The sequence below is a fragment of the Bidens hawaiensis genome, unplaced genomic scaffold (assembly GCF_021521415.1).
Source record: "Bidens hawaiensis isolate Kalapana, Puna unplaced genomic scaffold, B.hawaiensis_p1.1 tig00039467_1, whole genome shotgun sequence".
Classification (NCBI taxonomy): Eukaryota; Viridiplantae; Streptophyta; class Magnoliopsida; order Asterales; family Asteraceae; genus Bidens; species Bidens hawaiensis.
Window position 1 is genome coordinate 70,152 of NW_027496934.1, and position 15,435 is coordinate 85,586.

The 15,435-nt window shown below is 37.0% G+C and overlaps 1 protein-coding gene across 1 annotated transcript; it reads left to right on the forward strand.

Moving 5' to 3' along the window:
• The first annotated feature begins 13,752 nt into the window (after positions 1–13,752).
• On the forward strand, positions 13,753–14,973 carry LOC143591221 (senescence-specific cysteine protease SAG39-like). The gene is made up of 2 exons (XM_077071494.1): positions 13,753–14,223; positions 14,312–14,973. Exons 1-2 carry the CDS (start codon positions 13,785–13,787, stop codon positions 14,902–14,904), a joined length of 1,032 nt encoding a protein of 343 aa, XP_076927609.1. The 5' UTR covers positions 13,753–13,784; the 3' UTR covers positions 14,905–14,973.
• The last annotated feature ends 462 nt before the right edge of the window (positions 14,974–15,435 follow it).

Genomic DNA, 15,435 nt, shown 5'->3' on the forward strand with positions numbered 1-15,435 from the left:
TTAACAATTCCAGTTTAATAATAATAATAATAATAATAATAATGTATGCATGCAGCTCAAAAAAAAGAACAAGATATGCGTGACCCGGGTTTCAAACCCGGGTCTGTTCTGTGTAAATCAGTGAACTAACCAACTGAGCTATGTGTTACATTCATTTTAGTTATGAAATACATTATATATATATATATATATATATATATATATATATATATATATATATATTAACAGAATTCATCTTCTTCATCTTATAAGAACATAAACCCTAATTTTCCAATTGGGGTTTCTGTTCCATGTTTGTTACAATTAGATTAGGGGTTTTGTTTATTGGTGTAACGACATTAACAAGCATATAACAATTACCTCTTAATGTTTTGTTTTGACCGAAACCCAGTTGCCGGAAAAGAATTTATAAGAATTCCCAATTACAGATTACTCAGTGTATTAGAGGGGGATTGAGAGGAATGAACGAGTTGTAATGAAGCTTGGGCATCTATTTATACTACGGGGTGGAGCGTATACGCGATATTTACATTAATGGTGAATCCTGTAAATTCCGGCGACGATTTCGGGTCAATCTGCGGTGAATAAACGCAATTAATTAGTTGGTTAATGTTTTATGTCAACGGAGAAACGTTTTTATACAATTATTTTGTAAAAAAAATATGTTTTAAGGTGGTTTGGACGTCGCTGGCGCCGACACCGGCGGGTGGCCGAAAAAACGGGGCAAAGGAGGGGCTGTGTAGGGTTTTGCTTATTTTAATAATAAAATTTTGAATATTTTACAAAACAGCCCCTGAGCTTCTAGTTCCTTTTAAACTTTGATTTACAAGTTTAAAGATTATAAACTTTACACTTTTAACACCTAACTTTGTAAATAATTTATATTGTTTTCGATTTTTGGGATGTTTACGTGTTTAACTAGGTTATCAATAGGACTTGGGATTTCGCAACGAACAACAAATAATGAACATTAAATGTCATGAATCACTTTTATTAATGATAAATAACACAACGAAACGACCCAACGGGTCGGGTTAACAAATACAAATACGAATCGAAAATTGACGAATGTCACAAATTGCCATGGAAAGCTCATGGGAGGTCAACTAGTTTAATATGCTTGATTATGTTATTCTTGGAAAATCTTATAAAAACATTGTTCCTTTACTTATATGCTTCAAACTCATGATGCTAGATTGTCGCTATCTAGTCAAAAACTATTAAATCAGTGTTCTAATCACCTAAGCAAGCTAGGGTAAGTAGGGTGTCAATCCACGAGGAGTATGTGGTCAGTGTGCAGTGAAACTGATTCCTAACATTATGAAGTAGTTCAAGTAAAGTGCTGATCACACTAGCAAACAGTTTGGGTTTAATATTAATCAACAAGTAAACACAGTTTCAATCAATTAACAAAGACAAATCACACCCGGGAATCCAAGTACGTAACCTAACAATAAACTCATGCAACTTAACAGATAAACTATTCTGTGTCAACTACAGACTGACTAACCGGTTAAACCTTAGGCATCCACGCTCGCTAACACACGGCACTGGTTATCAAACGGTCCCTGCCAGTGTGACTCAACTAAGGGCAAACGTATGCTTTCTTGCAATTATCAGGTCAAAACAATCCTACAAGCAATTATCATAACAACTGGCACACTAATCGTTCTGATCGAAATAAACCTAAACTTACGTTGTGCACAATCATACTAGACATAAATACTCATAGATTAACATCAACGATAGCTACAATCAATTCGTTCTTAATACATGAGAAAAACTGAAAGATACAATACTCTACATCCCGGGTATGACTCGAAAGGATTAGTCGCGATTCGTCATCTCTCGGTCTTCAATCTTGATGTTATAGATCATATAAGTGAAGTAGAGATGATTGGAATTGATGGTTTTGTCATTTTCTTCTCTCCAAATGGTCTGGTAACTGCTTCCAAAAAGATCACCTCTCAAACCCTAACTTTTTCCTTATATAGGGTTTTAAATTTGCGATCACATTGTTTTATTTGGTCTAGCATATGGTGCTCTAGTTTCAGCAAATGGTACTCTGGCTTAGCAAATGGTACTCTAACTTTAGAGTATGATACTCTAAATCAACAAACCATACTTTAAAACTTCCTGATATGCGTCCCTTCCCTACATAGCATAAGATACTCTGATTTCAGCAAATGATATGCTAAGCCAACTTTTACCCAGATTCTTCAGTTTTGATCATACACTATCACACATCATCCGGGTCTTCATTCCATGCTCGTACAGGTCCAAATTAAGCGCGTTAAGTACCTGTGACCTGAAACACAATAAACATGTATGAAGTACCAAAGTTCCTAAACTAAACGAGTAAAACGACTAAGTTAACAGAACATCAACTGATACATATTATTTTAAATCCCGACTCGTCCTCGAGTCTTCACTAGTACTAATTCATATACATATATATATACATATACATACGCATCCCCATTATTTCATATCAACTCATTTCCACAACTTACCCATCATCTTATAGGGTTTCATCTTTGGTCCTCATAGAATGTCTTTCCCTAAGAATCCATCGTCATAATCAACGTCGTTCATTTGCTTCTCACGCTCGCCGTTCGACTACTAGAATCAACAAGGAGTTGCTATTGTATACCATTAACCGACCAAACGACCGTCAACCTCAACAAAACTAAAATACACCGAACAAGAAATCTTATACTAACTCATATCCGTTAAAATATTAGTTAAATTATATTTTCTTATTTATATCCATATCCTCAAACTATAAATTTCTAAGTACATTTAAAACCTTATCCTCAACTTTAAACTATAAATATTTTATTATTTCTTGTTTTTCCACATGTTACTTTTCACAACTTACTTTCCATAAGTCTTTATTATTAAAATTCAAATATTACAAATTTTATCGATATTAAACTAAATTTTTCATCATCCAAATTTTCAAATTAAATTTTTCATTAATTAAATTTTTACCATTAAAATTGAATTTTTGACAAATCTTCATTAAAAACTCATCACTCACTTTGTTTATTGATTAAGTTCGTTATTTAAAACAAAACGTTTGTTCAGAATTATTTCAACTCCCTACTTTGACTTTTGATACATTTCGAAAATTTTGAATGTTTTAATGATAAATTCGTAGTGTTAGAATAGTCATGGTGGTTCATGCATTTCTAGCCTCGCGTTTATCTTATATACTTCACGTCTTATTTGAATCTCGATTAATTTAAAAATTGTTATTTACTTGAATTTCCATTTTAAACATCAATAACTCAATTTACTTATTTCCTACTATTTATAACGATTTTGTAAAAAAATAAATAATAATAATATAATAATAAAATAAATAAATAAATAAATTCACGAATTCCAAATTTAATATAATTTAATATCTTCAATTACCTACTTTATATTTTATCTTATTTTAAAGGTTTAATTGGAATAGGACTATCTCGGTGATTCGGGAATATCCGCTTCCCAGTTTAATCTATTAACAATTTAATTCAAATACGTATATTTTCGCATTATCATTAATATTTAAATTATTAATTACCAACTGTTATAATATTTTAAGAATATCTTAATCGAATTAATCTCATCTCAAAATCACAACTTGAAAAGCTATAACTTTATATTAATTTCTCTTTAAATCTCATAAGTTCTCAACTAGCTAAGCTTTACTCACCAAAATCTTCGTTTAAATTTATACTCTCGATCTTAAGAATTGTTATGAATTAGAATTTTGCGCATATCATCTCGTGAATCAAGTTCCTTTATCTATCACGGTTAACTTTATATTCCACTCTTAGCTAATTCTCAATCATCATAATTCACTTCAAATGTCTGCTTCAAGAAATTCATTTCAATCTCCAAAATTTGTAACTTTCCTAATCAAAAGATATAATAGAAATCACCTGGTTTTATTAATCAAATCCGAACGTTTAATAAGTATCTCTTGAATTTATATTTAAAGTTATCAAAACGTCTGTTTCTTACAAAATGATGATTTTAAATGTTTTATAACCGCATGATGGAACGACTTATGCGGACCATCCGATGATCTAAGTAATTATGTGTAACAGCCCAGCTACCGCCGTATCATAATATTGTCCGGTTTGGCCAGGACGTACCACCATCGCTTCACGGATATGCTTTTGGTTGCCCAGGTGAAGACTTCCCAGTAGGTCACCCATCATGATACTGCTCCCACCTGAGCACGCTTAACTGTGGAGTTCTCCTCTCATCCACTAGCATTAAGCGCCCAAAACGGGTTATGATGGGGAAGGTATCCATCTCCTTATAAAGAAGACTTCGTTCTCCTCCCCAACTGATGTGAGATATCACAATCCATCCCGTTAGGGGTCCAGAGTCCTCACGGGACCTGGCACCACCGGTCCTGCCCTGGCTCTGAACCATTTGTAACACTCATAAATTTCATTAATCGGCTTGATCGTTTATGAATGTTTGTTTAAAAGCCGGGGTTTCATCTTTCTAATTTAGAGCCTTGTAGTATGTTGTAAAAGTCCATTTGTCAATCCTTTTGCTCAAGACATCACCTCTAGTAACTTAAATGACTAGATTAGTTTGTAGCACCCGCTAATTTTCGTTTAACCGCATGCACGTGTGTAGAGTTTGTATGTTAAACGGGATTTGATCTTTCAACTTGATGGGTCTCCTGGTAGTTCTTTAAAAGTCCATCCTTTAAGCCTTGGGAACAAGTCATTACTTTTGCAATTAGAGGGACTGCTTTTGTGAACTATCTAAAGATGATAAACTTTGGCCGCCTCCCTTTTTTATTACGATCGAAAATCCCAAGCAGGCCCAACCACGTTTTACCTTTCCAAGCAATCCAAACCTGGTTCCAATCAATTGAAGGTTAGTATGATGTCAAGGAACTTCTTTTTCACCATTAAATCGTTTATTGAACCCTAGAGATGTCATAAACATGTTAGGGTTTGAGTTTTGATTAAAACAGTTTCTGACAGATTCGTACTCATTTATTGTTCGGTCTGCAAATCGATGAAAATTTATTGTTTTTGATCGATTCTAGTTTCCATGACGTTCTACTTTGAGTCTAGTTTCCAGAAAGGTATAATATGTAATTTTTGGACGAGATTTGAATGGTGTTTATGATTTTATAAGATCGTGTGTCAAAGCTGATGCGGGGTGATGGATTCTGGTCTATCTTCCCGACATCATAACTCTTTTTTGACACGTCCAAATTGGTTTATTCCACATCTAAAAGTTCATATTTTGAGTTGAGATTATAACCCAATTAGAATTGTATAATTTGATTTGGTAATGATTTTTAAACAAATAAAACACTTTTCCTGCGCACTGTAATAGCTGCACGTACTTTTCTGTGTTGGAGAAATTTTTATGATTTTTGTGTGAATTAGAAAAATATAATAAAAATATTTTTAGATGCCCAAGGCATTTATACAACTCTAGTAAAAATTTCATAATTTATTCCTTCGATTTTACGATGTAATAAAATACATCTTCGCATGCTAAAATCGGCATATTAAACTCGTTATTGATCGATAAGTTCGTTTTAGGCTTAACCGGTGGCTGCCCTTTCGTGCACCTTTCGGGGTTGTTTTGTTTAAGGTTCTTGCTCCATCATCTTCTTAGGCGTTCAAGTCGTGGGAATACTTAGGGACTCTCTAACTCGTTGTGATTGTGTGCCTCGTATCAGGTGTGTTCATGATGCCCCCCTTTTTAACTCTTTTTACGTTTTGGGCTAGCATACACACCTCCGTACGATTTTATCCGTTTAAACGTTCTGGACGATATTGTGCAGTTTCAATGGTATTTGTATATTTCTAGAATTATGTTTAGATTATACTATGCCGTAGGATATTTTTAAACCCGTTTATGATCTTATAATCCTGAAACTTATATATATTACCTATAGTCTAGGCTTGAGGATATTATTGGGCCTTGTAATAGTTCCTAGACTACTCATTATTTATAGTTTACACGTGGTGATGGTGTTTGGTTGATCGATTGGCAAAGGTTTACATTATTGATAGTCCATGCTTAAGGGCATTATTGGACTCGTTTATTGTTTTATATATTCCTGAAAAACTATATATTATTGATAGCCTATGCTAGAGGGTATCATTAGATTTGTTTATAATTATATATTTCTGAAAATTATATATTAATTATATTCTATGCCTTAAGATATTTTAGACTCGTTTTGGTCATAAACTCCTTAAAGTTATATATATTGTTTATGGTCTAGACTCGAGGATGTTATTAGGCTTGGTGTTAATTGAATACGAGTAGACCTACTTACTTTGGTTCTTATTTTGGACTGTCTTATATATATTACCTTATAGCCTACGTTGTTGATATTATTTAGTTCTTTGTGACTAAGATTTATGTGAGTAGGCCTATTGATGTGCGTGTGCATGATAATTTTGGCCGGGCCAAACTTACGATTCAGGTTCTTAAATCCTATGGCAGGTTCTTAAATCCCGTGGGGGGGGGAGGCTCGTGTGGCATAATCATCATTATAATAAATTCTTTGTGTGCATGATGATTTTGGTCGAGCCAAACTATACGACTTAGGTTCTTAAATCCTGTGGCGGGTTCTTAAATCCCGTGGGGGGAGGCTCGTGTGGCATAATCATCATTATAATAAATTCTTTGTGTGCATGATGATTTTGGCCGGGCCAAACTATACAACTCAGGATCTTAAATCCTGTGGCGGGTTCTTAAATCCCGTGGGGGGAGGCTCGTGTGGCATAATCATCATTATAATAAATTCTTTGTAAGCATGATGATTTTGGCCAGACCAAACTATACGACTCATGCTCTTAAGCCCTGCGGCGGGTTCTTAAATCCCGTGGGGGGGAGGCTCGTGTGGCATAATCATCATTATAATAAATTATTTGTGTGCATGATAATTTTGGTCGGGCCAAACTACATAACTCAGGTTCTTAAATCCTGTGGCGGGTTCTAAAATCCCATGGGGGGAGGCTCGTGTGGCATAATCATCATTCTAATAAATTCTTTGTGTACATGATGATTTTGGTCGGGCCAGACTATACAACTCAGGTTATTAAATCCTGTGGCGGGTTCTTAAATCCCGTGGGGGGAGGCTCGTGTGGCATAATCATCATTATAATAAATTCTTTGTGTGCACGATGATTTTGGCCGGGCCAAACTATACGACTCGGGTTCTTAAATCCTGAGGCGGGTTCTTAAATCCCGTGGGGGGAGGCTCGTGTGGCATAATCATCATTTAGGTGGGTCAAATATATTATTCGGGTTTTTAAATCCCGTGGTGGAGAGGCCCGTCGTTTGTTAAACCGTGATCGGGTCAAATATATTACTCAGGTTATACTCATGGTGGAGAGGCTCGTATCACGTGTTTAGGTTTGTAAGCCATGAACGAGTCAAATATATTACTCGGGTTTGACTCATGGTGGAGAGACTCGTGTCACGTGCTTATGTCTTACCATGTCCGGGTCAAATATATTACTCGAGTTTTGACTCGTGGTGGAGAGGCCCATGTACGCGCGTTCGACCGATGATATCTTATTTGGAATTTGTGTATTTAATTATTATTATTTCCTATAATGTTTTATACCTAGAACTTTTGAAATGAATTATAAATGTTGTTTATGAAAACTTGAACTCACTCAGCTCTAGCTGACTTTGTGTGTATGTTAGATTGATTTTTAGGTTGAGAAGTAAGGAACTATCGCTTGGACGTGCTCGAGACTACTCGGACAGTTGAAGGCATATCTAGTCGAAGAATAATAACGCAAACTTTTTCTTTTCATTTATTACTTTAAGCATTTGAATTTTGGTTTTGGGCACTCTTCCCGGTTTTTGGGGATTTTGATATTTACTATTCCGCTGTTTATTACTCTGAATTGATTTGAATAAGTTGAACTTGTTTGGTTTTAAATTTTTATGAATTTTGGGCATGATTACCAACTGTAGGATTTCCGGGATTTCGGGGTCTTACATTATGGGTCGACACGTAATTACCAAAGTCCTCGCATGGAAAGCATAATACGTACAATTATGTGTCATGATTTAGAACCTAAGGTAGCTTGGGTAACTGTACGAATGATGAGATGAAAATGACATAGTGGATACGCCGCTGGTACATCCTATATATAAGTGTCCTTATCGGATTGCCATTTGAAGCGTTGCTTCGGTTATTAGAAGTTCTATGTTATGATATTCCTTAAAAGTGTAAATTGTTTTCAAAACGATGATGTTTTCGTTTTCCTTAATTTCGAGACGAAATTCCCTAAAGTAGAGGAGACTGTAAGATTTCGGATTTATTAAACCTGTATTCGTGTACATTTAACCCGACTGAAACATTTTTAGATCTTTGTTGATAATCAAAAATCAAATAATTATAAATATTTAAGTTTCTAATGTTCACCTTTGACCCCTCATACTCTATATAAATGTCCATTCCTTAAATATAACATAAAAGATTCAACACTTGTCCAATTCTCAAACAACAAGGACCTATTTTGTCAAAATTAAAACTTGTACTCCTTGTAGGCTGGAGCGCCGCGTGACCAGGCCCTCCTCTTGCCGTCGCACGCCGCTATGGGCTAACTGGTCAGATCGCTTAAGTTTGTTTACTTCCTAGTTCGTTTTAGCATGTAAATCGCTTATTTTAGGACATAATCGAGTGAATTAAGGTCCAAGAAAATGATAATAACTAAAATACAAGTCTTAATTCATTTCTTACAGCCCAAGGTCAAATCTTATTGATTATTTCATTGATTCTCTCATTAAAACCATATTTACTTGCCTAAACGAGTTATATGTCCAAATATAGTTCTTTCTTGCTATTCCTATATAAACACATCATAATTCCCTGCTGTAAACTTTAATCTAACCCTAATACACCTCCTCCAGCCATCACCTACCTCTGGTCATCCCCAAACCCTTCGGTTTTTGCATGTTCGTTGAAGATACAAGACTTGTTCGTTGACTTTGCTTGCTTTAGGACCTTTGACTTCCGTTTCTCATCAATCATTTCACTTTCCGGGTAAGTTGTAAACTGTAAAATCGTTCATACATATTCCCTAGTCGATAACCTTCAATCAATTTCTGAGATTGAAGGGTATTGACTGGTCAATTGCTTTAAAACCCGATAAAGGGTAAAACAGTCAACAACTTTGACTTATATTTTCTCATACTTCTGGCCGGATTCAACGTTCGGCCAGAAGACTTTTATTCTCAAAACGAAATTTTAAGGCTACTGACCAAAACCCGACTTCCGAATCGCTATTCGGATTTTGGTCAGTACTGGCTCGCTTAAACTTTTAATTCAACATAACTAGAGTTCTACCCATCCGTTTGGATTGATTCCAGAGGCATTAAGTTCGTTTTTATTTATAGTTTCATATCTCAAATTATCAGGTTCCGATCATTAATCTCGTTTGACGCGTAGCGGACGATTCTCTTATTCGTTAACTCGTTTATCGTATTTATTAATCACTTGCCTTCCATCTAAGGTGAGTTTTATCATTCCTCTATTTTACTTAATTTTCTAAATGTTTTAGGGACATATGCGTATATCGTACTATACATATATATATATATATATCAAAAATAACAAACGTGTAATTGTGTGTGATTAATCAAATCTACTTGTTATATGCTTATTTGTCTTTGTATTCAATCGTTTGACATATCCCCTTGGAGAGGGTTCTCATTGACCACCGCCCGATTCGCTTAGCAATGGTTTAGTCGACAACTTATTTGCTTATGGTTTGATTTCATTACCGCATTTATTACGTTTTGCTTATTTATTATATTAACATTATTTTTGTTAACAAAATTGGTGATAAACTCACTCAACATGTTTGTTGACAAAACTCCATTTACTACGCATATGCAAGTTGCTTGTATTGAAGATTGAAGTTTGGACATTTAGAAAGACCTTAGGGTTATAATGAAGACAAACATGGATTTAAACTTGTTATATTTATTTATTTGAATTGTTTTGTTATATTTGGATATTGTGTGTATTATTTGAACAAAATAATTAATTAGATATTGTCATTTATATTTATGATAGTATCTTCGAGCTGTGAGCAATCGGATCACGCTCCGGCATTTCCGCCTTAGGTTGGGTGTGAAAATTGGCACCACCGACTTGGTCACCCGAGACAAGATTTATTGAATTCGCTTAAACGTTCTTGTTCTATTATTTATAAGAATGAATAAAAATGTTTGTTCTTCACGTGTGTTTGGTAAAAGTACCCGTTTACCGTATGTTGATTCTAATAATTACACACATTTTCCCTTTGATATTATGCATGGTGATTCATGGACATCACCCATTTTAGTGCCAGCGGTCACCGATATTATATATTATTTTTGGATGATCACACCAATTTTTTGTGGACCTATCCCCTCCCCAAGAAATCTCAAGTCTATTTGGTTTTCTGTACCTTCTATAGACTAATCGAAACACAATTTGAGCGTAAAATAAAAACCCTACAGTGTGACAACGGTAACGAGTATGTTAACAACCCGTTTAAACAATTTTCTGCCGCCAATGGCATGCTCTTTCGCCTTTCGTGTCCACACACGTCATCCCAAAATGGCAAGGCGGAGCGTAAAATTCACTCAATCAACAATATTATATGTGCCTTGTTAGCCCATGCTTCTCTTCCACCCCACTTTTGGCCCCATGCCCTCGACATGGCCACCTACATCATGAATATCCTATCTAGCAAACTCTTAAATTATTCCAACCCCACTCAACTTCTCTATAACTGTTCACCACTTCATGACCACCTTCGAGTCTTCGGTTGTTTATGTTACCCCTTAACTCCTTCCATTCATAAACTTGAAAATAGGTCCACACCCTATGTCTTTCTTGGATACCCCTCCAAGCACCGGGGGTATAAATGTCTTAATCTTTAAATCAATCAAATAATTATATCACACCACGTTGTTTTTTATGAAACAATATTTCTGTTTGCCAATAATAGCACACAATCCCTATCTTATGAATTTTTATCAACATCCACTCATCCTCTAATTTGGTCCCACATTGACCTGAGCCCCTCTACACCATCCACCTCCCTTTCCCCCACCCACACAACCCACACAAACGCATCCACTTCACCTTCGTCCTGTGAGCCCAATCTCGTCCCATCTCATCCTACCACTCCAGCCCACTCATCCTCCCACACAATCTCCCTTAGCCCACCTCACAATCCAATTACCTCACCACTTCACAATACTAATTCAAAACAAACACAACCACCTACCTTCGAACCTACTATCTCACTCGATCCCACCTCTCATGTCCAAATTATGAACCTATCTCACATTCCACCACCCACTGTTACAACCCCCGCCTCTACCCATCCACCCACCTCGACCACTATATCACTACTACCACCTATTCGCACCATGTGTACTTCCGGCATGGATAGAATCTCCAAACCAAAACGTTTCCTTAATCTCCACACGTCCACCATCATGCCCATCCCTAAAAACCCAATCCACGCCTTATCCATACCAAAATGGTCGAACGCCATGACTAACGAGTTTAATGCTCTTATTAAAAATGAGACTTGGGAATTGGTCCCTCGCCAACCATATATGAACATTATACGTAGCATGTGGCAATTTAAACATAAATTGCATTCGGATGATAGTTTGGAAAGGTGCAAAGCTCTACTAGTTCGTGAAGGGCGCTTACAACAGGTGGGCGTGGGCTGTGGGGAAACTTTCAGTCCTATAGTCAAACCCACCATGATTCGCACAGTTTTATCTATCACCCTTTCTAAATCGTGGTCGGTACATCAGTTGGACGTTACCAATGCGTTCTTGCATGGCAAGCTACATGAAACTGCTTATATGTATCAGCTCGTGGGTTTCCGTGACATTTCCCAACCATGTATGCTCTCTAAAGAAGTCTCTTTATGGCCTTAAGCAATCCCCTAGAGCGTGGTACCAACGATTCACTGACTACGTGCTCACGTTGGGTTTTACAAAAAGTCGGTGTGATACATCTCTTTTCAAATTCCAAAAAGGGAATCAAACCGCTTACATGCTACTGTATGTAGATGACATAGTTATAATCACATCCACTGATTCACTTCGACAACGCCTCATGCATTGTCTTTCCACGGAGTTGCCCATGAAAGATCTTAGGTCGTTAAGTTACTTCTTGGGGATATCGGTTCACCGAACAGGGGATATTATGTTTCTACATCAAAAAAATGTATGCAAAGGACATCATAAAGCGAGTTGGTATGGAAACTTGCAAACCGGTTGCCACTCCGGTTGACACACATTCTATACTGAGTGCAACTTCGGGAGACTTGTTTGATAATCTGACTTTGTACAGTAGTATCGCGGGAGCACTAAAATATTTAACTTTCACACGACCCGACATAACGTATGCTGTACAGCAGGTTTGCATGCATATGCATGCACCTCGATCCGATCATTGGGACGCATTGAAACAGATTCTTTGTTACATTCAAGGGACATGTGACTATGGCCTCACTCTTGGTCCCTCCTCCACTCCTTCATTACTCGCTTATACAAATGCTGATTGGGCAGGTTATCCGGACACCCATCGCTCTACGTCGGGCTACTGTGTGTACTTCAGGAATAGCCTCATTTCTTGGTCTTCAAAGCGGCAAGCCATCATCTCCCGGTCTAGTGCCACAGCCAAGTATCGTGGTGTTGCGAATGTTGTAGCTGAAATTTGCTGGCTCCGAAACCTCCTTCTTGAACTTCATCATCCCCTCTCCCTTGCCACACTTATATATTGTGACAATGTGAGCGCTATTTATTTAACGGGCAATCCCGTTCAGCACCAGCGTAGAAAACATATTGAACTCGACATTCACTTCGTGCGTGAGTAGGTTCAGCGGGGACGCGTTCGGGTCTTACATGTTCCATCACGGTACCAGGTTGCGGATATCTTCACGAACGGCTTACCGCGTGCACTCTTTAAAGACTTTCGTTCCAATCTAAGCATACGGTCCCCTCCCGCTTCGACTGCGGGGTATAATAGAATGGAAATCATATCAGTCAAATGCATAGATTATTCTCTAGTTAAATTTAAAATACTAGGCCAAAAATAGTTGGCAATGTAATTATTTAACCAACGCTTGTAATGAAAATATGGCAAGGGATTGTGATCATTCTTTCATAAATATCCATCCAAAATGACACAAGTGAGGATCAAAATTTGGTCTCCACTGAAGAACCTAGGTCTTCCTTCCACTTAGCCACAAATAGGAGATATTCAATTTATTTCCTAATTGCAATATTGTATTTAGTATATAAGTAAATACAGTAATAACTATGATTAATATGTCCTTTAAAAATACTTTACCTTAATAGTAATATATATTTTTTGATTTAAAAAACATAAAAAAGAAAAAGGCTTGTATTACTGGCTAGGGTTGTTTTAGTTGTGTTTAATTACATATTAAGATGAAGATGTGGAGACAAGACATAATTCAAAAACAACATCACAATCAAATAATCAGTCATATGAACGTTAAAGAAACCCTATGATCATTACAACCAAGAGAATGAAAAAAACAAATGAAGGTTCACTTGTTTTGGCAGGAAAGGAACGTTGCCTTGCCATGCCATGATGCCAACCTCAACATTTTCCACATATTCATACTCTATATATACAGACCACATTCCTAAATTGGAGAGTACCTCCACATCCACCAACGTATTAAGAATCATAGTCCTCTTCTCGGCAACAAAAGAAAAACATGGGTTTGTCGCATAATACATTAATCATAGTAGCAACAATGCTTGTTTTTTGTATGTGGGGAGGGCATGTCACATCTCGAACACTAAATGATCAAGAGAATATGATACAAAGGCACGAACAATGGATGGCTCGTTATGGACGTGTGTATAAAGATGATTTGGAGAAAGAAACACGTTTCAAGGTATTCAAGAATAATGTTGCGTACATAGAAGCATTCAACAATGCTGGCAACCATGCTTACAAGTTGAGTGTCAATGAATTTGCAGACCAAACAAACCACGAGTTTAAGGCTATTCGTAACGGGTTCAAGTTTCCATCTACACCAAGATCAGGTCAAACCACGCCATTCAGGTATGAAAACGTGACCACGGTTCCGTCTAGCATTGACTGGAGGAAGAAAGGAGCCGTTACCCCGATCAAGGATCAAGGTCAATGCGGTAAGCCCACCACAAATTCCAAATTTAAAACACTTTTTTTTGTTACACTTTATGTTTTTTTAAGTATTATATGTTTTAAAATCAACAGGGAGTTGTTGGGCATTTTCAACAATTGCTGCTACCGAAGGAATTACAGGAATAACCACAGGGAAATTGATTTCACTGTCTGAGCAAGAACTTATGGATTGTGACAGGAGTGGTGAAGACCAAGGGTGTGAAGGGGGATACATGGATGATGGGTTTGAATTTATTGTTAAAAACAAAGGGATCAACACGGAGGCTGCGTATCCTTACAAAGCAGTAGATGCCACTTGCAATACAAAGAAAGAAGGGGTTGCTGCAGCCAAGATCACCGGACATGAGGATGTGCCCGTCAATAGTGAGTCAGCACTGCTGAAGGCTGTGGCTATGCAGCCTGTTTCGGTTGCCATTGATGCTGGGGAGTCTGACTTTCAGTTTTACTCAAGTGGTGTTTTTAACGGAAGTTGTGGTACTGAACTGGACCATGGGGTTACTGCTGTTGGGTATGGAACCAGTGACGAGGGCATCAAATACTGGCTCGTGAAGAACTCATGGGGTACAGTTTGGGGTGAAGAAGGTTACATTAGGATGCAGAGAGATGTTGAAGCTAAGGAAGGGTTGTGTGGTATTGCTATGATGGCTTCTTATCCAACTGCTTGATACTTGTTAATATAATTATACATGTGCCCAAAGCAAGATGTTGAATATATGCAACTCGTCCCCTTTCATCATAATGTAGTCATGTACATATGTTTTCTGTTATGAAATACTAATATGTCTAAAAAACATCAAATTACCGAGGAATAGCTAAATTGGAATAGTTTATGCACATCATTAGTTACAGTTACAAGCACCTATTCACATCAAACCTGTTCAAAAAGCTCGAATAAAGTTAGCTGAAAAAAACTTGATTTCAAACGGCCTGAGCCGCGTCGGCCCATTTTTGTAACCGAGCCGAGCTCGGCTCGTTGGCTCGTTTAACTTCAGGCTCGAGATGAGCCGAGTTGCCTCGTTTAACTTCGATCTCGAACCCATGCTGGCTCGACTCAGCTCAACTCGTTAAAACCATTACACAGTACGCATTAGTATAATCACACAAACATTCTAGATTAGACTAAGGTTTAAACACGACATTGTTTGCATAAAAACATGACACGGCGTGGCCTACGCCAACCTTGGTGTAGTACTCTA

Bases quoted from the DNA above. Each gene is read 5' to 3' on its own strand.
- LOC143591221 (XM_077071494.1), top strand. From the start codon at position 13,785: ATGGGTTTGTCGCATAATACATTAATCATAGTAGCAACAATGCTTGTT. The intron at 14,224-14,311 runs GTAAGCCCACCA...TAAAATCAACAG, and splicing joins CAAGGATCAAGGTCAATGCG to GGAGTTGTTGGGCATTTTCA.